The sequence below is a fragment of the Seriola dumerili genome, unplaced genomic scaffold, assembly GCF_002260705.1.
Source record: "Seriola dumerili isolate Sdu_G_001 unplaced genomic scaffold, Sdu_1.0 BDQW01000068.1, whole genome shotgun sequence".
NCBI classification, from domain to species: Eukaryota; Metazoa; Chordata; class Actinopteri; order Carangiformes; family Carangidae; genus Seriola; species Seriola dumerili.
Window position 1 is genome coordinate 3,968,597 of NW_019174323.1, and position 24,558 is coordinate 3,993,154.

At 41.4% G+C, this 24,558-nt stretch overlaps 1 protein-coding gene across 1 annotated transcript in view; it reads left to right on the forward strand.

Annotated features, from left to right (window-relative positions):
- Positions 1-24,558, forward strand: part of wnk4 (WNK lysine deficient protein kinase 4) — a 41,563-nt gene that overhangs the window by 2,584 nt on the left and 14,421 nt on the right. Inside the window, exons 3-9 of the mRNA XM_022743475.1 lie at positions 15,379-15,551; positions 15,789-16,009; positions 17,363-17,520; positions 20,529-20,617; positions 21,436-21,655; positions 22,872-23,232; positions 24,178-24,323. Coding sequence (XP_022599196.1) covers positions 15,379-15,551; positions 15,789-16,009; positions 17,363-17,520; positions 20,529-20,617; positions 21,436-21,655; positions 22,872-23,232; positions 24,178-24,323 — 1,368 coding nt within the window. The remainder of the gene's footprint in view (positions 1-15,378; positions 15,552-15,788; positions 16,010-17,362; positions 17,521-20,528; positions 20,618-21,435; positions 21,656-22,871; positions 23,233-24,177; positions 24,324-24,558) is intronic.

Genomic DNA, 24,558 nt, shown 5'->3' on the forward strand with positions numbered 1-24,558 from the left:
GTTAAGCCCCTTAATCGCTCCTAATAAGCTTAAAGGTGGCCATTGTTGATATGGTTACTGTTGTGATAAGTTAACCTCACGGAGACAGACTCGGCCGCTGTGGTATTTCTCGACCAAAATCACCTCCCGTCCTCCACATGCGCCCCCTGACTGCCTAAACGAACACAAAAGCTGGCTGTTGGTGGCTAAACACAATCGCTCCTGTAATGTTGACGGAGCAGCAGTCGAAGGTGCGTCACTACAAGTCAGGTAGAAATGCCTTAAGCTCTCTTAACTATGTATTATTAAGCCTGAGCTGTAATCTGCAGGCAGTTACGTGGCGGAAGTTCAGACAACATCTGCTTCACCTGATTCCCACTAATAGAGATCATCATTTGAATTAGTCACAGTTCCCACTTCTCCTGTGCACGTTACGCTGTCAGTGTTAACACTGAGCGCAGGTCTGTCTGGGCGGTGTCCACAGGAACTTTTTGTTCTAGCACACAAAAAGTAAACAATACATTTAGATCCTTCCATTACATGCAACACCAAAAGCTCCTCCAAGACGGTATAAAATCCAGACAGGGCTCACGTCACTGCTCATAAACCGACCAAATGTTTATATCAGGACTATAATGCAATAGAAAAGTAACCAGTCATTCATCCTGAAGCTTGTTTTGGCAAAGTTTGAACCCTACATGGGTCTTCCTCTGGCAAACACTCGTATTAAGGTAATAAGCTTTATATAAAACATCTTTTTTTTTTTATCCAACACCTATCTCACTGAGGTGTTTTGGATGTGCAGGACTATTCCAGCCTGTTATACTGACGCTAAAACATGCACGTATAGTCATACTGCTAAAAGAGGATTAGATACTGACTGACTGATTGATAGTATTGCATGGATCCTATTATTTTTTCTCATTACAGATATACCAGTACCAGTGTATACAGGAAGTCAGCTGATTAAATCAAGAAATGTCTGTACAGAAATACCAAAGACATTATTAGATTAATAATATAATTTAAATCATATGTTTCTATTATTATTTCTGTGACTCGTTTGGGGATGATGAGCAAACTATGAGATTCTCAACCTCTGCAATCCCTCCCTGTTTTTCTTTCTCTAGAGGAAGCGTACATGCGTAATCGATGCAAACTACATTTTAAAACTGGAGGGAAAATATCAGAAATTCCTTGGCCATATCAACTGACAGACCACTCTGCTTTTGATAAATGAACAGCAACTTTTGAAACAAACTACCTTAGATAGACTCTTGATGCCAAATGTCCACTCATCTTGAGAGCTTTCATACAGGTTTCATACATTATTGTCATTCTTTGAGAAATTGAAGACAGAGACTGATGTAGTTTTGTAAAGGTGGAATCTCTTTAATTTATCAAGAGCTTAACTTTAGAGCTATAAAGACACGTGGCTGTAAATTTAGAGCTGCTGGTACTGTTGCTAAAAGAAGCAAGACGAACAAAAAAAAAAAAACTTCCCAGGTGGCAGCTACCTAGCAACCCTTCCCCCCACAGGCCCACATGCGACTCAGGTGCAGTTTAGTCAACATAGACTGAGCTTCGGAGGAAATGTAGAGGTAATAAAAAATACATGAGCCATTGTATGGTTCCCTCCCATTTCCATTCATCGACCCTAAAAGAGGAGATTACAACTTGCTGGATCTCTGCTGTCGTATGTCATTGTCATTGCTTTGTGCACAAAACTGCAGCCGATATGAAATGCTGATCGTTGTGTGGACCTGGCCCCAGTTTTTAAAGGCCATATTTTGCACAATACCTGATCTTATTCAAGGGTGGCAGTTTCCAGCAGTTTCCTCCATCCTCCATCCTGCAGCAGACAGCAGGACACTTTTATACTCCCATGTTTCATCTTTAAACTCTGTAATCACGTTCTATATAAACAGCCTCACCATGCTCTACTTCCATCACAGCTTCCTGTATTTTCAGTATTATCAGTGTTCATGAGGGACAGGCTTAATGCAAGATTGGCTTGGGTGCATTTAAAAATACTGCTGCACCCAAAACCAGTTAGCCACTTTTGATGCATAAATACAGTTTTCTGTTAATTATGACATACCGAGTTGTAAAAGTTGGTGCACTCCTTGTGTGGTCATGGCTTTGTAGATGGTCACAAACTTTTTTGGGGGGGATTTTTTTTTTTTTTTTTTTTTTTTTTTTTTTTTGGCTAATGAGAAGATTTTATTGCGGTTTCCCGAAACCCATAAAATCAGTACACCCTGTCTCCTGCAGATACTACTCGCAGTGTGTGCTATTATGTGTGCTATTATTACTCATTTGCTCACTGGCACTGTAAGTAGATAGCTTCAGTGTAATGAAGTTTTGCACAACTGCAGAAACAAGTCCGCTCATCCAGTGCCTGCTATAAACTGTAATGTACAAGTGAGTGCTCAAACAGAGGCAACAGCAAATATCGAAGCATCACTTGTATGATGCAAACCAGATGTAGTAGAAGTGATTGTAGTTTTTGGTGAGTCTGGAAAAATGTCAAACACAGAAGATGCCATTGAATTCCTGGTCGGATTTGTAATCTTGCTCCTAGCTCCTAATTCTGTTACGTTTACTTTTTACTACTTTACTTTAACTTTTACTCTTCGATTGTATTTTGTTTTGGTGTCGTTCAGGCTGCTTGTGTTTTGACAACAGTTAAAGGAATAGTTTGACATTTATTCACTCTCTTGCCGTGAGATTTCCACCTCTCTTGTGTCTGTACGCTCAATATGAAGGTGGTTAGACTCAAAGAGCAGAGAAACAGCTAGCATCGCTCTGTCCAGAGTTACAAAACAATCTGCAAATCTGTCCACTGATTCTTAACATTTAGCAAATAAGTGCATTCCCCAAAACGTCGAGCCTTGGCTTCTTTTGGTAAATTTTAAGAAAATGGGAGAAAATCAAAGTAAATAGTTGAAGAAAGTATTGTTTTTCTGTATTGATAGTGAAACTGTATCAGCACTAGTATCTGAGCATGTGATACCCAACCTCACTCATCATTTGGTTTCAGTTTTGTCTATTTGTCTCAGTGCTGAAGTTATTAATGGACACAGTTAATATTCGGTTCATTGTTTTAGATCCACTGGTTCCACCTGCTCATATGTTTTTTAAGCTTCTGGTGTTGAGAACATTTTTGATAATAGCTTGACAATTAATCTTGATTTATTTTTTACTTTAATTGACTTGAAATTTAAATAATGCATGAAAAAAAAACTAGTGCTGAAGCAATTAAGTCATTTAATTGATGACTAATGGAAGAAAATAAATCGACAAAACAAACTGAGATGTCCCCCTGACCTCTGGGTACTTATGATGGGCATTTTTCATAATCTTCTGACATTTTAAAAACTAAACATTGCATTGATTGATATTAAGTTAGTTGCGGCCCTTATCTGTTTGTTTAAAAGCCATTGGTCTCAAGGAAGCAGAGTTACCTAAGGACAAAGGGAAGCAGGAGGCGGTGTGGTGGTGGTGGAAGGTTTACATCAGCTCTGCTGTAGTAAGAGTTGGAACCATTTCTGTTTCTGTGAAACTGGACTCATGGGGTAGAAAGAGCTGGAAGCCGCACTGTTTACCTTTCAGCTCAGAGTTTTAAAGCTCATATAATAACACCAGCTCAAATTAAATCTGTAAAACCTTATTAACATCTTGCTACTGGGTCTGCACAGTTTGCATTTTGAGCCATGAGGTTAAAGAACAAAGCATAAATCTAGTTTGGCACCAGTCCCACATTTCTGTTGCCTCACTCTGTCTCTAGCCAGCCTGGGCCTCATACAAGCCTGGCTGCGTAACCTTTATCTGAACGTGGCTAGTGTTCACTGCCATAACACAAGCTGTGGGCTTCCTATCAGTTCCACTGTAGCCAACATCAACACTGTCCTTCCTCACTGGGCCCATGGTGAAGCGAGATCCAGCTTATCAGAGCCAGCCAATCTTCTCTGAGGAGAAAGTGAAGGAGGCCCGCAGTGATAGCCTACATTTACACATGGCAGCACGTCACCTTGACGTGAGAGCTGTTTTTTTGTTTGTTTTTTTTTTTAATTAGCTCGGCACAGGAAGGCCACACTGTCACCTATAAAATTTACGTACTGTACTAAATGTGCACTCATTTAATGATTGCAAGATACAGCTTGTCTGTATCATACAGTGTGCACTCGCCGCTGAAAGCAGATAACAGTGTCGCATTGGCTGCTGTTGATAGTGTGTCTTTTTAGGGCGGATACTGTAGGTACAAGCTGGGGCAGCATGGTGGTTCTGTGTTCAGGGGCCTGCGGGTGTTTGGTGTGTTTGTATGTTTCTATTGGAAACTGAAGTGCTCTTAGATGTGAAGGTGAGCGTGAATGTGTTTTTCTATACGTCACAGCCCTGTGGTAGACTGGTTGACTGTACCCTGCCTTGCACCTAATCCATCCTGGTGGAGGCTGCAGACCTGCCCCAGCGTGGATTTTTACTGAGAGAAGACGGTCTAGAAAATCGATGGACAGATTCCTCATGCTCTAAAAACTTAAGAGAACTACACACAGAGGGTTGTAGGTGTCAAAGAATGAAAAAAGCTGCTAGTCTTGCTTTAAATTCAGTAATCATCGGTGTTTGTCCACGTAAGATAAGTAACAAGTTTAGAATTTGGCACAAAGGAACCTAATAATAAAGTAAAATGCACTGCATTTCCATCCAAAATAAGTACATGTACATCCACAGCTTCATTATTCAGCTCAGGAGTTGGGTCATTATTACAATAATGTGTTTACAATAGCCTGAGCAAGTTTATGAAAGGAAGCCAAACACGATAGCTCAGATAAGCCAGTATTAGACTTCAGTAATCTGACTTTCTGTTTGTTTTTCTATTATATTCAAGGACTTAACAAACATCCCGAATATTCTGTGAAGTGATGACATTGAATATGTGATGTCACTGATTATCTTTGTATCATAGTAATGACAGAATTAGGAAATTGCATTGATTAGTAGAGCAAAGCTTCTCAGCTGGAGTTACATATAGCTTTGTCGGACACAGACTGGGAACACTGTGTGGAAAAAACAGATTAGAAACTGGTTTTCCATCTGCCAGATGTCATAACTGAGCTGCTGTACTTTTGCGTACACAAGTGTGCCATTGGCAAAAGGCTCTGTCTCTGCTGAGTCACTGCTTTTATGCTTTTATTGGGTTCCCTCTGTGGATCAGTTCTTCATGTGTGAGGTTTTCAGTAAGTAGTCCAGGTTTCTTTACAGTTTTCCAGCTTCCAGTAATAGTTTTCTGGTGCCCCATATTTTATACAATCACTACAATCTGCGTCATGTTCTCTCAGATGGAGCTCAACGGAAAGCTGGTTTCTTGTCATCGGGGTTATCCTCTGAGATCCTTTCAAAATGACATCAGTATCCATCCCTCTGGAAGAGTTTTTTGTGTTTACGGTAATTGGGTTGGCTCTGTCCTTTAAAGGAAGAGAGATATATTCCTTTTTTTCTTTCATCTTCTCTTTGTACTCTGTGCTTATATCCTGGATGCACATACCTCTATTGGGACTTAACCCTTAGTCAGATTAGCTCCTAACCATCAGTCTATTAATGCATATCAGAACTATTCTTCATAAAGATGATTCCTCAAACACCATAGGCCTCTATACACAGTTCAATAACAGCAATCTTACAGGTTAATTGCATGTCACACTATGCAAGATGGTTCTAAAAAAATCTGTGTCAGACAGAATGATTTAAACTTGACAGATTGAGCGATTGAAGTCTGTTGAATCGTAGTATTAGGATGTAAATGGACAACACAAGCAGAGATACATGATCAAGTTGTGTTTATTCTGAGTTTTGTACCATATTATATCTTTATTACAATTAATATTTCCTTTTTATTATTCCTCTGTATGCTTACAAATGATTTCAATAACAGAATTTCAATTTTATATTATTTTTAGGGAACCAAAGGGCAGCAGATCCAATCAGTTTTCTGTGATATAAAACAGAAGGAAGCAGAAAATCCTGTAAGCTGTAACAAGAAGAATCTTTGGCATCTTGCTTGATAAATGATTAATCGATTATAAAAATTGTTATCTGTCTTTTGACTGATCTCATAATCACCAAATTGTTGCAGCACTACCACGAACAAAGATTTCTCTGTGGCTCTCTCACGACTGTCAATGTTTGTCCGGGACAAAATAAATCGCAGTGTATAGTAGCCTTTAGAGAGAAATATCAGTCACTGCATTTTGGGAAAAAAAAGTCTTCTCCCTCCTCAGTGTTTTTGGTATTGACAGTGTGTGACTGTACAGCCATTCCTTTAGGGGAAAAACATGTGGTCACCCTGCAGCTTGGGCCCTGCAGAGGCCCGAGTCCTGCTTCCTAAACAAACCAAAGACCTCAAGTTTTAATAGCTGTTGCGGCTCTGAGGCCATAGTTGGTAAGGGAAAGGACTGCTCTACGGGGTAACCTCTGGTCATGTCTGAACTGACCATGTGTGTCGGAGCGTGCAGGACGGAGGCGTCAGGAGTGTAAATGTGCTCTAAGTTGCCATGTGAGTCCTGGGATGAATCGCCCATTGGTGTTCACTAATGACTCTACCTGTTTTGGGGTCCGGCACCTTGCAGTACCCATCAACAAACACTATAATGTGTTTTCTCAGTCAACAGAAAACATTCATTTGTGTTCTCACCAGACTTGAACTGTGCTGTCTCAGTTCATATTTATCTCGAAACTCTGTGGGTTTCTAAAGTTGGCATTCACGTTCATGCTCTCAAACTATCCGTCATTTTGAGTCTGTATTGGACACAGTCTAGCAGAGAGGCGAGGATTCATAAATCCTTCATGTTGCTGCCTTCCCGTGACAAGGGCACCACTTGCATACCATCACTTCGTAAACTATATCCGGTCCTGGTCGCCAGTGGCACTTGATAGCACATCCTTGTTTGTTAGTGTAACACTATGCCCCCCCCCCCATCCCGCATCCAGAGGTAGAGCGGAGTACAAAGAAAGTAGTTACCAAACATACAGTTTCAACATGGAACTCGTGCTTCATGTTTCACAAATCTTTATTTAATTCTCTTGTGAATAAAAGAATGTCGCAATTCTTTCCAGGTATTTTAAATCTCAAGTCATATTCGAGGGTTTTTAGCAGCTTTAACTTCACAAAAACTTATATTAAAAAAGACAAAGCTGCGTCGAGATGAAAGCACCTTCCTTGCGCGCTTGCTGTTACTGGGCCTGGGGTCATAACAACTTCAAAAGGCTTTTCTCTAACACCCTCATGGTCAGATCTCAGTCATAGTGGTTCCCGGCAAAGCTTAGCGTTACAGTATTGTCCTGCTTGGAGTACCAGATGTGTGGAGATTCTTGCGTCAGGATGTTTTCATCCTTAGAAAAATATTCTTCATTGACTTTCAAATACTTCCTGTGATTGTCTAGAACAGTGACTCCCAACATGGGGGTTCGCAAGATACAACAAATTTCAGGGGGCATGAAATAATCCAGCCAGAAAAAATCTTATTTTGGTGCCACTTTCTCGGAAGGCACCATTCATAATGTGTTTTTTAAAAGGTAACTATTTATTTCATTAATGATTAAGAAATTACAAGTAGTTTGCTCATCATTTATCAGCCCATGCATAAGACCAACTTTTGGGTTGCCAGGGTTTGTAAATAATCCCTTTGGTTGATGTTTTATCCTGCTCCGGCTCGGCTTCATCAAGAAAACTAAATTCAAAACCTTTATTAACCACTAAGATTCACAACCTCTAACTTGATTGATTGTTGCAACATTTGTAATTGCAGATTGGATGGCTTACTAGAAAGTGAGAAACCCAAGAACATTTACTAATGGATTATCGACATTTGTAACTATATTATTTCAAACAGGAAGGTGAAATACCAGTGAGAGTTTGCTTACAACCTGGCAACCCAAATGTTGTTTGTATTAATTGCTTATAACTGATCAGCGAGGCATTAGTCAATTAGTCATTAACCCATAATAGAACCGTTAGTTACAACCTATAAACCCCTTCATAAAATTATATGTTGTCTTCTACACATAATTGGGTTTAGTCTTCAGACTTCCTCCTTTGTGCTTTTAGAAATAGCGGCATGTTGTACATCATCGGGCCTGAACTTAAGGTTTGGGAACCATTGACCTAGAGACCATCTTATACTTCCACTCTCCTTCTCATGTTTGACAAAACCACCTGAGTAGACTTTAACGAAACATAAAAAACAAGCATGTGTCAATGCTGCTTGGCCCACCTCTGTCGAACAGTGACTGTGATAAACTGGCGCCAGATGATCTAAGGAATCCGCCCACAGGACAAACCTTTTTAAAACCTGTCAGATATGTATTGTCATGAACTTGTTGAGGCCTGTTGTCTAGTAAAGGTAGCCTGCATGAGAATCATCCTACACATTTTAAAATAATAAGAGTTGAGGTAATTCTTGGAGTCAGATTGGATAAGTGGTTCCAGCCACTGATGTTAATGATTAGAAGAAATTTGAGTGCTACCAGGCTGCTGTCAAAAATGTCAGAGGTAATTGGTAAGCAGCTGGCTATATCTTTTATTTTGTTCTCAGATCAGAAAAACAAATTACGTCCTTTTAAGCGTGAGTGCGTTGGTGCTACAGCCCCCAGAGTGGCTTGTTCATAGGAGGTCAGTGACATAATTCAATGTTAAACAGTAGCAAATAAACCATTCTTGTTTTATTATTCAATAAAAGTGACCCCAAAAAGTACAAACGCAAAGTACCAACAAAAATAATGACGTGAATTCTTGCACTATAAAATATTTACAGTCAAATATTTATGACTTTTACACTCTCAGTAGCAGTAACTGATCAGAATGACTCCCTGTTGCAAAGGTGTACCAACAAACATTATTGTTTTTGGCTGTCACAGTGGCCTGGCCAGGTGAGTCAGTTCAATCAGGTTTAAGAGCCCACAGGTTTCGCCTCGGCCCTTTTATAACAAGTAGAAGACTGTAGGAGCTGTGACATAAACATGACAGACTGTTATGTCCGCTGTGCCGGTGGTTCCTATCACACAATTTTTAATAATGTCCCTCGGTGTGCAGGAAGAGGAGCTGCTAAATATATGTTGTTTATTTATGAAAGTGCAAGAACCTCATGTGACACATTACTTGTTCATTGAATTCTCACACGGCTGCTCCATTAAGCGGGCTTTTCACATCAGTGAAAGCGGGTTGCTCAAAAGCCGCGGTGAACACATCCTGGTAAAATTCATTTTCCAGTTCTTCAGCTTTACACAAACTTTATTCAAAGTCCTTCAAATTTCCGCCATTAATGAGGTTTGTCAACCGGATATGAATATCGTCACCTTGTTTAAACTCTGGTCATCATAGAAAGCATGTCATCATACTTGTGTGTGATTGCATAACTAAATTAGATTGTATGACCCATAACTAAGCTCTTTCCACCTCTTTGCTGTTTCTCTGAGTCATGTTGCCCGACTGCTCTGCTGTATTTTTGAAGACAAAACTCTCTCAGGCTGCGTCCTTCAGGCGTCTTGTGATCTCTCAGTGGTTCGCTGGGTCTGCTGAAGAGGACAAAGTGTTTGTTCCATTCACACTCCTCTCTTCAAATGCCATTACACTGAGAGCGCTGCTAATATACTCTCCCCTTCAGCATTTCGCAAACCTCCTGCCCTTGCGGGGTTACTTGACCTGAATGAAGCAGGAATGTCTTCTTGCCTCTGTTTGATTTTGACCTGAGACGGCTCAGAGGTCAGAACCGGTCTTCAGACTGTCGCAAACACACCTTCCAAGTTGAGAGGTGAAACCGCAAAGTGGGCACTGTGTGTGACCATCTTACATCTTGCCAGTTCACCTGTAAGCACAATGCCACCGCCCTTATAGGTGAGAGGGAATGAGATGAATCAGGCAAACAAAAGCTACCAGTTACTGTAATTGCACAACACAATGTTCAGCTGGAAAGGCAAGAGGATTATTCAAGAAGCAAACTCTTAAAAACTGTGCAGCGCAGTTTATAGACGGCGAGGTTTCAGTGAATAACTAAAAGCAAACACCAGAGAGGTTAAGTGATGTCAGGAATAACAAAGTAAACATACTAAAGATACAAGATCTCCGGTCTTATTCTGTCAAACCAGGTGGTGCAATACTTTCTGAGACAACTCACACTGTACAGTTTCAGAGGACAGCCTTGTACTTGTTGTGCAGAGGTAGACCAGTAAATCTACCAGGCTGATATTACATCACTATCAGTCTAAATATCAGCCAGCAAGTAACAAGAAATAGCAGGACAAATATACTAAGTTAGGTTTGTGTCACCTTTTAGACAGTTTGTCCACAAAGACGCTGGAAATGTACTGCACGTGTATTTTGGCAGTTAAAAAAAAGAAACTAAAGAGATCTGTATCAAGGTTGATGACCCAAAAAGAAAATATCAGCCAATGTATTATTGGATAGACTTTTTTTTTTTTTTTAAATTCCCAAATATCAGTATCTGCCTCAAAAATCCAGGACTGGTCGGGCAATGAAATCTGTTCATCTAAAACAAATATCCAACTCCATTTGGACAAAGACGTGCTTGACAGCCCACTCTTCGCTGCTGAAACACGAGAGAGAGATCCTACATCTAGGTCTCTTTAACTCGTGCAGGTAATTAGCCGGGCGCCGCAGGTTAGGTCAGGTACTCAGAGTGAGAGCAGCAGTCAGTGGCTGGTTTTGAGTCCTCAATCCTTATGAGATTAATGGCTAACCTCCCTCTGCCCGCTCCATTTACAGAACATGTCAGGTTTTCCTTGGAAGGAGTACACTGGCACCTCAGTTCTCACCTGCAAACATCTAAATGCAACACTGTACCAGTGTGAGTGCCTACGTGCATGTTTATACGAAGTGTATGTCAGTCAAGGCGAGTATGTCAGTCTTAGAGTTGTGAGGTCAGACTTTTTTTTTTTTTTTTTCTCTTGTTGCCTTTGACCTCAATCCCAGATCTTGGCGAGTCAGTCGTCACCGCCGCTGATGGACAGTGGCTCGGTAATGCTGAAGCTGTGCGGGTTCTCTCCTCTCTGTGAACTCTGCTCTTTATCTGGAGGGCTCTTCGCTGTCAGCATCTGGAGCACAGGAATTATGGCCTTTAAACAGCACTTTCAATGATAAGTTAATGGCAGGAAGAAGAGGGAAGGTTTACCTTCTCCCTAAACCCCTAAAAGGGTTCACACAGAGGTCGAGGTAGATTTGGAAAGTATGCCAGCTGAATTTGATCATTTCTGCAATTACACTAAAAGTTAGGGCTTGTCCAACTTCTGTTAAGAGCTGCTTTTGTAGGGCTGCAGCTAAGAACATTAATTTATCCATTATTTTATCAATTAACTGAATAATCATTCAGTCAATATCCCGGAGCCCAGGGATGGCAAGAGACAAACAGCAAGAGACATTGTTGGTTTAGGTTTTTTTTAATGGGCTTTGTTGACAATAAGTGAAATATAGAATAACATCAGCCTTATCATTTTGATGAATAATCAAATAATAAACTTGTTGATAGGGATGGGAATTGATAAGATTATATGCCATTATCGATTCTGCTTATTGTTCTAATTCTTTACCAATTCTTTTAACAACTCTTGATCAATTTTCTGCTTAGAAAAAAAGTAGGACTACAGGTTTTTAGCATCAAGGAAACACTTTAATTATCTCTGGGTCTGAACACAGTGTAGTAACCGAAACAGGAGAAAAGGCATGCATGTGACTCAGGTGTGCAGAAGCTCCGCTGTTTTCATTTAGATTTTCTTAGTCAGAGAAAAAAAAAATCTGTTATGCGTGCCTGCGTGGAGCTAATGTTGTTAAAGCTGAGGATGTTTACCCTCAGTAATGGAAGTGCTGTTCAGTTTGGAAAGCAGCCGCACTCATGTGCAGAGTGTCGAAATACATGGCATTCCTGCAATTTAAATGTTTCGCTATTTTGCTGCCTTACTTTAAATTTTTACGAACTTCCACTGTCGTCATCTTTCTGTGTGAGATGAAGCCATCATAATTTGGACTGTTACTTCTTGTCCCTGAGGACTCGTCCTTGTTGCAAGTTTCTAGCAGCGTAGATGCAAGAGTTTGACGTCAGAAGAACATGAGGCATCAATAAAAGGAATTGATGAGCTCGGAGGCATACGAGTCTGATGGTTTGGAACCGGTTCTCGATTCCCATCCCTTGTTGCTGAGTAATATTCTGTTCGTTGACTAATCCATCAATCACCAGCTCTATACTTAACATCATTTTCAGTTCAGATCCAAGTGTTCAAGACATAAACCTGAAAAAACTGCAGTGGAAACGCTGCTTCTAACCCTTAACACACATCCCTACAGGCTATATGTAGTATGACTGAATCCATTTTTTCACTTGCCCTACTTTTCTCTCTGTAGTTAGTCAAGATTCCTACAGATGCCACAGCCCGTCCACACACTGACTGGATGTTCTCAAATCCCGGTCGCACTTCTGGTATCTATTTGAGTGTAACATCAGCGCAGTGCAAACTGTTCATTCCCGTATTAAGCCACAACGTACAGCACCTGGTTTGGGGTAAATGTTGGCTGACACGTCGTGTCCATGTACTGGTTGTCATAATAGGGGCGCTGACAGGGACTTCTTAATACCAGTGGCCCCTCTACCATCAACACTGCTTATGTAACTCCACTTACATGGCACCAAGCCCAAGTATTTCCGACCCTGGCTACAGCAGACCCCCCAACTCAACACACACACCTCCTAGTGGCTAAGAATAAATGATCCAGCTGGAAGAGAATACATTAAAAGAGCCAAGGCTGATTCACACACCTCTGAATCTGAACTGTTTTTCTGGATATACCCACTTGTCTTTTCAAAACACAGATGGTTTGTTTTTATGGCTCCCCCCTGCATCGCTTTCTCCAGTGTTATGCAATGTTTTTTGGCCTCATTCGTAAAAAAAAAAGAAAAAAAAAAAGGCAGGCAGGCAGCAAGAGAGAGGTGGAGGCAGGGCAGATAGATGCAGTCAAATGTCCCATGGAAAAGTTGGATAAAAACCTTTCTCAGCTGTAAACAGATGAGTCCTTCTGGAGGAAATGCCAGAGGCCCTTTCTAAAGATAGATATCATTGCAGCTAATTGAAGCAGTATATTGAAGCAGAGTATAAATGTCTGTAATAATGAAAGGAATAATCATGTGTATTTGTCTTTTCTCTGGTTAATTGGTGGCTCTTATGATTGTGTGAACAGTCTCAGTCAAGCTTAAGTATTACTGTATGGCTGCTTTTCATTTCTGCTGTTAGTCAGAGCTTAAATGTGTATGTGTCTGCTGGGAGGAGGCGTTGTTATGTTACCCTGAAATTAAGCACCACTGCAGTCAGATCACAGCACTGTCATGTCAACACAGCCCTTACTTGTTGCTTTTGTTGTTTCCATCTGAACTTAATTTTCCACTTTACACTTTTTGACATCTTAAATGAACAATTCCTGAGTTTGCTGTTTTTGAACTGAGGACAGGTTTCGATGAGTCACATGAAATAACATCTCCAGTTTGTCCAACGCAGCTCACATATCATGAACGGTGTCGTTCAGACTGGCTGCAGCAGGATTTTTGCTTCTTCCAAGAACGCCTGCATTTAGCATTTTGACATTTCGCAATCATGCCATCATCCAGCATGCCAAGCGGTAGTAAATCCTGTGGTTTTGGAAGTGGCAGGTTTCTCCCAAGAGGCCCGGCCACGTGCCACAGCTAATGTGTGTTAACATTGAGTTTGTGCTGCTGCAGCCATCGTACAGTATCAGCGTGCAAGCGACTGTCCACAGGAGACAAAGCTCGCTCCGCAGGGCTCTGATGTTATCGCACTTAGATACATAAATAACCAGATGTACATCAACCCATAAACCCACTGACTCACTCACCCAGGCTCACACACACACACACACACACACACACACACACACACACACACACTCTGTTACATTCACGCTATGATTTGTGTCATATTGCGCCTGTTTCCTGTTTTTTTTTCAGTGATCTATGGTGGCTGTAAACCTCAGCGTCCACGGCTGTAATTTGGACCATAAAGTTCAATTGAGTCTGTCTGTCTAGCACAACTTAGATTCAAGCTGAAGAAGATGCATGTGTATTTGTATGATCTAATAGCCTCATGCAATAGTCATGACTCTTACTCTTAACTCGAGATGTTTTTCTTTCTCGCATTTCTGACAGAGGTCTTACACATGAGGAATAAGCTGCAGCTTGTGTTCACATCATGGACTGATCACTATCGACCTGAAAGCGGACCGCTGGGTCAGAAGTCACCTCTGTGTCTTGCTTTTGAGCTCCGGGGGTGGGGGTGGGGGTGGGGGGCTCGTGTTTGACTTGCCGGTGTAATATCTGACAGGTGACTGACGCAGGTAAAAGGGGCCTTTTTCGTTGTGCAACTTCAGGTAGCGCAGGTCCTCAGACAGTCCGCCTCCTGTGTTGATGCGGCAGCACTAACAGCAGCAGCACCTCCTCACTTACTGGGGGGAAAAAAGCAGAGAGGAAGGAGAAGGGGTAGCGGTCAAGCTGATTGTAAGCATAAACATATGCAGAGCTTTTTTCCCAGAAATCTGCCTCAATGCAGGATTCATGGGCCCGAAGTCTCCCAGGAGTTTTCCACCAACCACCCACCACAGACCGAGTTACTCCAGCAGCAGTAAAATTGAGCCATTCATCCTAAAGGAAGCACAAAAATGTCTTTGTTCATCCAGCGTGATTGCAGTGTTTGGTTCAGTTTTACTTGGATTTTTTTGGAACCCTCCTCCTTAAATCTGTAAAGTCAGAGCTCCCCTTATTGGAAAATGAATGTGATTATGTAACCGGAGGGTCGCCCAGATGGATGAACCTGTGGTTTCCAGTCCAGCAGCAAGCTCATTAGCTAAAGTAACAGTGATTTATCAAATTGGTCCCGTGTATTTGTATGCTATGTTTATTGCTAACCGGCTTACGTAACCGCACATATCCATGACACGACCGGAGCACGTGCGCGTTAAACCTTTATAGCTCATGCATTTGGAATATGTTGTGGAGCTTTTGATTCTGTCACATGATAACATTATATTGCCTCATCTTTATCTGAGCCAGCAGACAATGGGAGCGCTTACATGTGCTCTGTTCTCCAGGTTACTATTGGATTATCGCGGTGGCGTGTTTGCATGTGATATTGTCATACTCTGGTTTGGCTAGCTGAAGCACATGATGAGAAAGCCTGATGCTATGTAACGGAATCACGTTTACAGGAAGTTGAATAAACAGGTGTCCCATGCTTCATGTAAATGTCATTTTTATTGAATATGCTCAAAACCAGTACAAGGATTTAAAGCAGGAACTTAAGAGTCCATGTAAACGTGTTGTTTCCTCCCTGCAGACCCGTAAGCTGACCAAGGCAGAGCGACAACGTTTCAGCGAGGAGGTGGAGATGCTGAAGGGCCTTCAGCACCCGAATATCGTCCGCTTCCATGACTCCTGGAAGTCGACGGTGAAGGGCCACAAGTGCATCATCCTGGTGACTGAGCTCATGACGTCAGGCACGCTCAAAACGTGAGTCTATGAATGCTGTGGGTGTCACATTTCTCAAACGGCAGATATCCTCTTTCTAAGAGAAACTAGCCTTCAATGTTTTAGGAGCAAATTCAGGAAACCAGCTTGCTTTAAAACTTCCTCTGGGCTGTCATAATAAGAGGTGAATTATTCTGTGACACTAAAAAGCTTCCTCCTCTTGCTGTATTTTTGCTATGTTTAGACTGGGGTGTTTAGTCTTATCCTCCTATGTTTTAGGTACTTGAAGAGGTTCAAGGAGATGAAGCTGAAGCTGCTGCAGCGCTGGAGCCGTCAGATCCTCAAAGGGCTTCACTTTCTGCACACGCGCACCCCTCCTATCATCCACAGGGACCTCAAATGTGACAACATCTTCATCACCGGCCCCACCGGCTCTGTCAAGATAGGAGATCTGGGGCTGGCCACTCTCAAAAGTGCCTCTTTTGCTAAAAGTGTAATTGGTAAGTGTAAATTTGGTCTGTGTGTGAGTGTTTACCCTGCGCAGATCATTTACACAGATACCACTTTCACTGATATTTTTACAGAAATAGTGTCTAGGACAAAATTGTGCTTAAATCCAACAGTTTACATCTTATCTAAAACTTCACTGGAACTGGGCCAAAACACGCAAAATGCCACCAGTCATCACCAGAAATGTTGAGGCTTTGCAATGAAATGAAGCCTTTGTTTTTGTTTTTTTTAAAGGCTTCTTCTTTTGCTTGAGAACCTCCCAGATTCTCCTGCTTGTATCTCTCTTCTTTCCAAAGCAGCCATGAATGCCTCTGTTTAAATCCCTGCCTGAATTTTTAAATACAACATCAATTACTCAAGTGGCTTTTAATTTTAGTGGGAACTTGCCCTTCCCACCAGATACATGCAGGGAGTGGCAGCCATCAGAGGCAATATAAAGACTTGTTGATACTTGATTCTTGTTGAAAGTGATACTTGATTCTATCAATTTGCCAGTTTTTTTTTTTTTTAAATTTCCATTTTACTAGAAACAATGCATTATGTGTTTAGTAAGATAAAAGCAGCAATTGACTTTCAAACATAAACTGAGTTGGTTGCTTACTCCAGAAACCACTCGGAGAAAACATGGACAACAAGGTTTAGGGTTCTTTTCTTTATTCTGCTTTGTGGCAGTTCACATAAACACTTTACCAGAGTATGTTGATTTATTTATAATGTTATAATTGATGCTCTTTTGGTTTTGTATATGTGTTAGCAGATGATACCTTCTTGTTATGTAGCTATGAAAAGTGTCCCTCTTAGTAACAAGACGCTGCAGTTCACCATTGTGGAACGTTTTAGTGTCTTTCAGCTCATTGTTTTGGTTTCACTCCCCTTAGCTTTACTGTTTAGTTTCATCCATTAGAAAGTCAAACACCGCTCTAAATGAATGCTAATGTTGCTCTGTGTTTGCTCGCAATATCAACTTTATAAGGTGATAATATGCGAGTGAAGTGTTTATAGCTCTTTGTGCCATTCCCAAGTGGTAAAAAATCAATTAATGCAGATGTAAGGTTTAGTTTTATACTCTGCTGTGTGTGTCTGGATTATTTTCATGACAGGATGCTCTTTTTTTTTTTTTTAAAAATTCGAGTCTGATCTTTCAGTACATATATTACATTATGTTCATATTGCAGTAACATTCCATAATGCAAAAGGGGAAAGTTCTTCATCGTGTTAGCATGGGTGGAACAGTTAACTTAATGTGTTAGTTCAATAAAGATTTATTGTAACTGAGTGTAAATTGGTCACTCTTCAGTCACTGAGTAGTAGTAATTTCACCACTGCGCTCTGAACCCTGACAGGAACACCAGAGTTCATGGCCCCAGAGATGTACGAGGAGAAGTACGACGAAGCGGTGGACGTCTACGCCTTTGGAATGTGCATCCTGGAGATGGCCACCTCTGAGTACCCGTACTCCGAGTGCCAAAACGCCGCCCAGATCTACCGCAAAGTCACCAGTGTGAGTAAAAGGAGGAGGGACCAGCTGTTTTTTTTTTTTTTAACCTGTATTTAATGTAATTGTCCACATGTGTCGGCTTTCTTCCTAGAATTAGAGAGAGAGGAAGCAAGATTTCTTGTGTATACGTCTGGATATCCTGCATCCTTGGAAATAAGTGGAGCCCACGTGGAACGAAAGCCTCGTTTTGTCTATTAAAGGCTCAGAATTGCCCATTACAAGCTCAGGGTGCAGAACCATACCACGATCTGACCGTCTTTACTGTTTTCAGCCCACAATCATGACGCAGGATGGTACATAATTTTGACTAACTGATTGCCAGTTCAAAGATGTTGTCTACCTGGTTCTGGCTATCATCGTATTCACTAGAATATTCCCCTCTCCATGAAATGATGTTTGAATTGAAAACTGAAGTGACATATCAGCACTGGCATTCTGCAGAATTCCTGTCTAAACTCTTTGTTAAGCCTTGCAGAAAAAAAAAAAATATTTTAAGAAACAACAGATGTGTTAGGAAATTAAATCCTTCTCTCACATGGTAAAATAACTGTCTAAAGATGAAGAGGGCTTGAATCCCAGCCCAGAAAAGCCCTTCCAGAACATAAACTGATGTTGGATTCCGGCCATATCAGAACATTTATACAGAAAAAACGGGGGGAAAAAAAAAGTCCAGAAGCACATTAGTGAGTTTTAAAAGCGTAGCATTACAGCAGTGGCTTTAGGCTGCCGTATTTCAGTCTGCTCCTGGTGTGCCAAGTACAGTGATGATGCCATGGTGGGCAAGAGCAGGCGACAGTGGAATTATATGTTTTGGAAATTGTGTCTCACTCTCTGCTCCACAAAGACAGCAGTTTCTTTCTTGCGTGTCACATATGCAAAGCAAACACAGTCTGACGGAGGCTGGAAAGTGAGAAGGCGACAGTGCCAACAAGTCAGAGAGGGTCTGGCTCCTCCACAAACAACACGATATAATAATGTTCCATGTGCAGAGAAGCCGTACAAAAAAAAAAAGATTCAATAAAAGCCATATTAGCTGTGCTTTTCACAATTTGTTTGTTTTACGTTTATGTGCAGTGCGGACAAACATGTGTCATTTTATTACTGTGGCAGTTACATTAACTACCAGCCTATAAACCTTATGTAACTTTTCACTCATATGACTGACGTATGGAAGAACATACACACATGTTGTCAGGTTCTTGGAAAACTGACTGCAGACTTTTCATTCTTTGTTCATAATGTTAATTTCACATCAAATAAATAAATGCTTTTTCTTACAGTGGAGAAATGGCTTCTCATAAACACTACATGGCCAAAAGTGTGTGGACACTTGAACATTCTACACACTCAAATCAAACATCTCATTCCCCTCATTCTAAAGCCGTGGGCATTGATCTGCTGTTGTAATATTCTGGGAATGTTTTCCACAGGATTTTGGAACCCGGCTGCAGGGATTAGCAAATATTTCATTATTTCATTATCGATTAATCTTTTATTTTCTTCATCAATCAATTAATCGTTTGGTCTTTTAGAGTGTAAATCCCCAATGACGGCTCAAACTGGCAAATTCAGATATCTTGTTGTGACCAATCGTCCAAAATCCAAAAAGTGTCCGTTTATTATTGCATAAGCCTGAGAAAACCAGCAAATATACATATATTTTTTTGCCATTTTGCTTTAAAAATGACAATATCATTGCGAACCCCACTGTGCACATGGACGTTATCATGTCAAGCTGTTGCCACAAAGTTAGAAGCACATTATTCTCTATTATCACATTAACATTTCCCCCTAATTCCCCCTACATGTGTTGGAGTGTCCTCACACTTTTGGCCGTAGAGTGATTTTCCCCGAGTGGAATGGAAACCTACGTTAAAGAAAACCACATTTTGCTTATATGCCATAACCATGCTCCCTTCTTATATTTCTGCAAGATAATTGTTTTGTGATTCACCAAACAAAATCAATAAGGTACCGGCATATTTCTCAAGATCTTATCAAGACCTCTGTCACCACAGGAAAGGTGCAGAGCAACAAATTAGATTTGGACTGAAGGGAAACTGATTTATTCTGAAGGTGCCTGTGAGGACACTGAAGCAAAGCTCGTACAAAGAAACCTCTGTAGCTCTGCTTTAGATCCTCTAAATCACATTCACCTGTAAGGAACCAGCGTGTTCTGATTACATTAAGGCAAATTTTTTGGGTCACGTGGTTATTCAGTAAGGTATAGGGTGAATATTATGTAACGCAACAGTTATGCAGTAAAGCCAATAACAAAAGTCAAACGCACTCAAAACAAACTGTGTGTTTCTGTACTTTCTTACAGCTCTGTCCTTTGTCTCATTTAAACAAGAACCATAAATATCTTGAGAAAATGAATCGTGGTCATAACAAAAAAAAAAAAAAAAAAAAAACTAAACAGAAAGACAGCAGTTACTGTGTGACAGTCCAGTCTTTTAAACGCGATGATATTTGGTTATTTGGGTGTTTTGAGCGAACATCAGCTTGGGTTGCTTGGGCCAAACATCATTCTGACCTTGGCTCTCTGCTTTCTTATCAGTGTTTTTACAGGGATGGGACCTCTGCTGCGACCTATGTTCATTCTCATGATAGCATTTAGAGAAAACTCCCTCATTTCATACAAGCGCCTGAACCTTCTCTGTAAGGAGGACGGAGAGCATTGTGGGGTTTTTCCATTTTCTTGAACTGTGGGTATTGTTTTCCCTCTGGTGTTGACATGACTGCAGAGCGGAATGTCATGCTGGCTCGTGGCAGATGTCGCAAAGCAGTACGTTAACATGCAGTGCAGGTTGGGAGTGGCCGTTCCCGATTGGTTCCTCTCACGGGAGAACTGTAGGATAACTGTGCAAGGATAGAGATCATTGTTGCTGATCACTTCCTCTGCTTGAAGCTCCAAAAACCTGACAGAAAAGCGCCTCTGGTACTTGACACAGCATGATGCCCCTGCAGATGAAGTGAAACTGAGCTGTCTCTTCTGATTGTTCTCACAGGGAATGAAACCCGACAGCTTCTACAAAGTCAAAGTCCCAGAACTGAAGGAGATCATAGAGGGCTGCATTCGTATGAACAAAGATGAAAGGTACAAGTGAAAACGTTACAATGGGATCAACAACAATAAAATAAGAAACTGCATGAATAATGTATATTTTGATGTCCATGACGTGCACTGTTTCCCTGTTTTTTGTTTTGTGCAGTAAACCAACAGGAACTATCTAGTTTCTTGCTTCTAACTTATCAAACAGTGCAGATAAACAAATCAAACATATAAGTTCAATTTTCACATTCCCAGGCAGAAAATTCTCTTGATCAGCTTCTACAAAGAGCTGGAACAGGAAATGTACTAAATACTACAAGTCTTACAACTCAAGTGTTTTTCAGTTTAAAAGTTATTGAAATACTCTTTATCTCTCATTTGTAGTTGTTCATAACACAACGTCAGGAAAAAGCTCCTAGTTAGAGAAACAAGGATTCTCACAGAGCGTAAACACAGAACGATTCAGGCTTTAGGTTTCTGAAAGTTTAGGCTTTCAAAAACTTTGGAAGCTCTTATTTTCAAAAACCCTTTCACAGTAAAAAGCCAGACATGTATTTATATGTTATTCTGATAAAATTCTCTCAGGTTGTATTTACTTTATTATAGATTTTTTTGTAAGTAATGTACATGTAAGTAAGAGAAACATTGTCATTGCAGCCTGGTAGAAAGCATATGTTGCCATTCTCTTTGTATGTTGAACATATAAAGCTTCTTGTTCTCATCATAATTGTATTTTGTATTTTATTTTGTGAAGCTGAATTGTGTATAAAGTTATTAAACATTTTCAAAAGTTCTGGAAACCTGTGAACCTGTCTGTTTAGTGTCTTAAAAAGTAAACGACTGACTTCCTTCCTCTCCCGTAGGTACACCATTCAGGACCTCCTGGATCACCCCTTCTTCCAGGAGAACAACGGCGTGCACGTGGAGCTGGCCGAGGAGGACGACATGGTGAAGTCGGGCCTGAAGCTGTGGCTGCGCATGGACGACACCAAGAAGCTGCACGGGAAGTACAAGGACAACAACGCCATCGAGTTCCTGTTTGAGCTCTACAAAGACGTGCCCGAGGAGGTGGCTCAGGAGATGGTGAGCCGACGCATGGGCCCTCGTGGTCGTGAGGTCGACCTTTACTGCTTTGATGGCCCAGTTTGTGTCAGCCATTAGTGAGGAAATTTAATAATTGACTCCAGATCAACAGATCTTGTGTTCTCTGCATCCTGGTATTGATTTATGATGATAGCTTTTTATAGGTTTTCAGGAGGAAGGTAGAGTTTATATATGGGATTACCCCCTAAATGAATCACTGATTTTCTCCTCACAAAATAATTTTTCTTCTTCTTGATGCTGTAAAGAAACGGCAATGTAACTAATTATATTCCTTCTGTAGCCGTAATATTCAGATTAAACGAGGTGCACAGTTTCAGGGTGTTAATAAAGCCGTGGATATTGTAGATATTAGCGTCAGAGATGATTTTATACGCTAAGCTGACATCGTATCACAGTCTGACATTATCAGTGATATAAAAAATTGTCTTCTCGTTATCTGTCTTTTGACATTTGACCCTGAGACAGTGAAAGAAGCCTCACTAATGCACCCCGGCATTGCTGTTGCTTCTTTAACGGTTCTGTTATGACAGCAGAGACGCTGAAATGTGCTGCCGCCCATCAGGAGAAAGCCTTTCGCCGCGTGTGTCAAGGGCACGGCTCAACATTTAATCATCAGCGGTTGGAAATGTGAGAGCGTGTCTCAGGAAGCAGCCGGGGTCACGTCTTTAATAATATAATGGCTCTCTTGCTTGTTACGAAACAGGCCCTTATGTCCTCAAGAACCCCCCCACCCCACCCCACCCCTCCTCTGCAGAGGTCACTTTTAATGAAAATGCAAGCCACAATTCCTTACTTGTTTACCTCTTTGTGGTAGTTTTCATCAAGATCAAATTTGGTATCAGCAGGGGACATCTGGTCCATGCAATCTGCTGTAATCTGACTAAGTGTTGAGAGGAAAGTTCAGACTGAGTGTCCCATTCTGCTGGACTAGGGCGTCACAAGAGGTTGTGCAAGACGCCCAACCCCATAGAAGAAATGTGGCCCATGTGTGTTGGTTTTACAGAACAAATGCTGTCAGCACAAAAGCCTTTGTCACATCAAAACACTGACTCTTGATGTCACAGCTCGCGCGGTCAGGTCATTAAGTGCGACAGACCTGCGTGAATTGTCTACATACTGCGGCAGCACATCGTGGACCGTGACTTATACACTCGTTCGTGTTGTGCCCTGACCATTTTTGTGTGTTGTTATGCAGGTTGTGCTCGGCTTCGTGTGCGAGGCGGACTTCAAGCTCGTGGCCAAGGCCATACGGGACAGGGTGACAGCCATCAAGCGGCAGAGAGAGAAGCTGAGGCGGCAGGCAGAGGAGTGGAAGAAGAAGCAGGAGCAGGAAGCCATAGATGAAGAACCCGAGCCTCAGCTCCCTTCGCTTAAAGTCAGCGACGTTGTAGCAGCAGAGTCCCCCACCCCGGCCCTGACACCTCCGGCCCCCATCTTGTCCCCGGTCACGAGCTCAGCGGACTCTGGTGTCAGCTCCAGCTACCCCGCGGAACCAGAGGAGCCCGAGGCAGACCAGCACTTCCACATCCGCCACAACAGCCTGTCCTCTGCTAACTGTGAGTCGCCTCATGTAACATCCCATACCATGAAAATGTCAGAGGCTGTCTCCATGTGTTCAGTTCAAGATCAATAATTTCAACCAACTTTATTTGCATAGCACTTTTCAATACAATAGTAACAAAGTGCTTCACGAGTCAAAAACATCCAAACAAATATATTACAAATATGATGTAATTGGATTATTATTACTGATGCATTCACATGCAAGTAGCATTTTAAGGTGGAAATTGGTCAGGTCCTGCCAGACAAATGTAGTGGAGTAAGCTCATATATTTTCCTCTGAATTCTAGTGGTGAAGAAATAGAAAGAAGCATAAAATTGAAATAGTATAAAAGTATAAAAGCGTTATATTCCAGCACTGCTTGAAACCAATTTTCTACTATATTTTCCTTCATGTTTCAGTCATATGTGTATCAAATGAGCAAATGAGTCTGTCAGTGTTAAACCTTTTGACCTCTCCGCTCAGGAAGTAGTCATAGACTCTGGAGACAAATGTTTTTCACAGCTTTAACAGTACAATTGTACAGCACAGAAAGCGGTTGAGATCTCAGAGCACATGAGAGGCACACAGTGAAATGTGATACCGTGGATAACTAAATTATTCAGTCCCTGTAAGTCTTATTTCATGCTGTTTGTGTGTGTATGCTGTAGCTATTGAATATTTCTCTGTTAACACAACAGCCCGGATATTCTTTTTTAGAAAATCGGTCTGACCTAGTTTCAATATGTCCGACATCTCCAGAACAGTGTGAATCCACAGTGAAACCCTCTTAAGTTTTCTAAGTTGCATTAGTGTCATTGTCATTATTTATGTGTTTGTGTGTGTGTGGTATGTGTCAGTTTGGGGTCATTAGTTGTGTGTGTTTTCTGTGTGTATGGTCAGTCCATCAGGCCACACAGTTGGTCACATGTTAATGGTTTATGTCCTTTTGTTGAAACAGCTGACTGTGAGACAGACGGCTATCAGAGCTCCTCTGGGCTGCATGATCCGCTGGAGGCCGGCAGCTTCAACACGACCCCTCCCGCCACGCACGCTGACCCCCCGACTGTTAACGGTCTCCCCATCCCGGCCCTCCGCTTCCCCTCGGTGAGTGGCCTCAATAAAGAGCTTGTTATCAAAGAGGGGAGCTCGGTTTGGCGGAGGTGGAGAGGATGACTTTCAGGAGTTAACAAGACTTCCTCTATCAACAACACTCAGTCCACTATATGGCAGACACAGAGTTACGTAAACAATATACAGCTGAAAAGGAACGCTTCACAATAAGGTGCATAAAACCCTTGGGAGGGAGTGAGAAAAAAACCATACCAAAGGAATCAAGAAA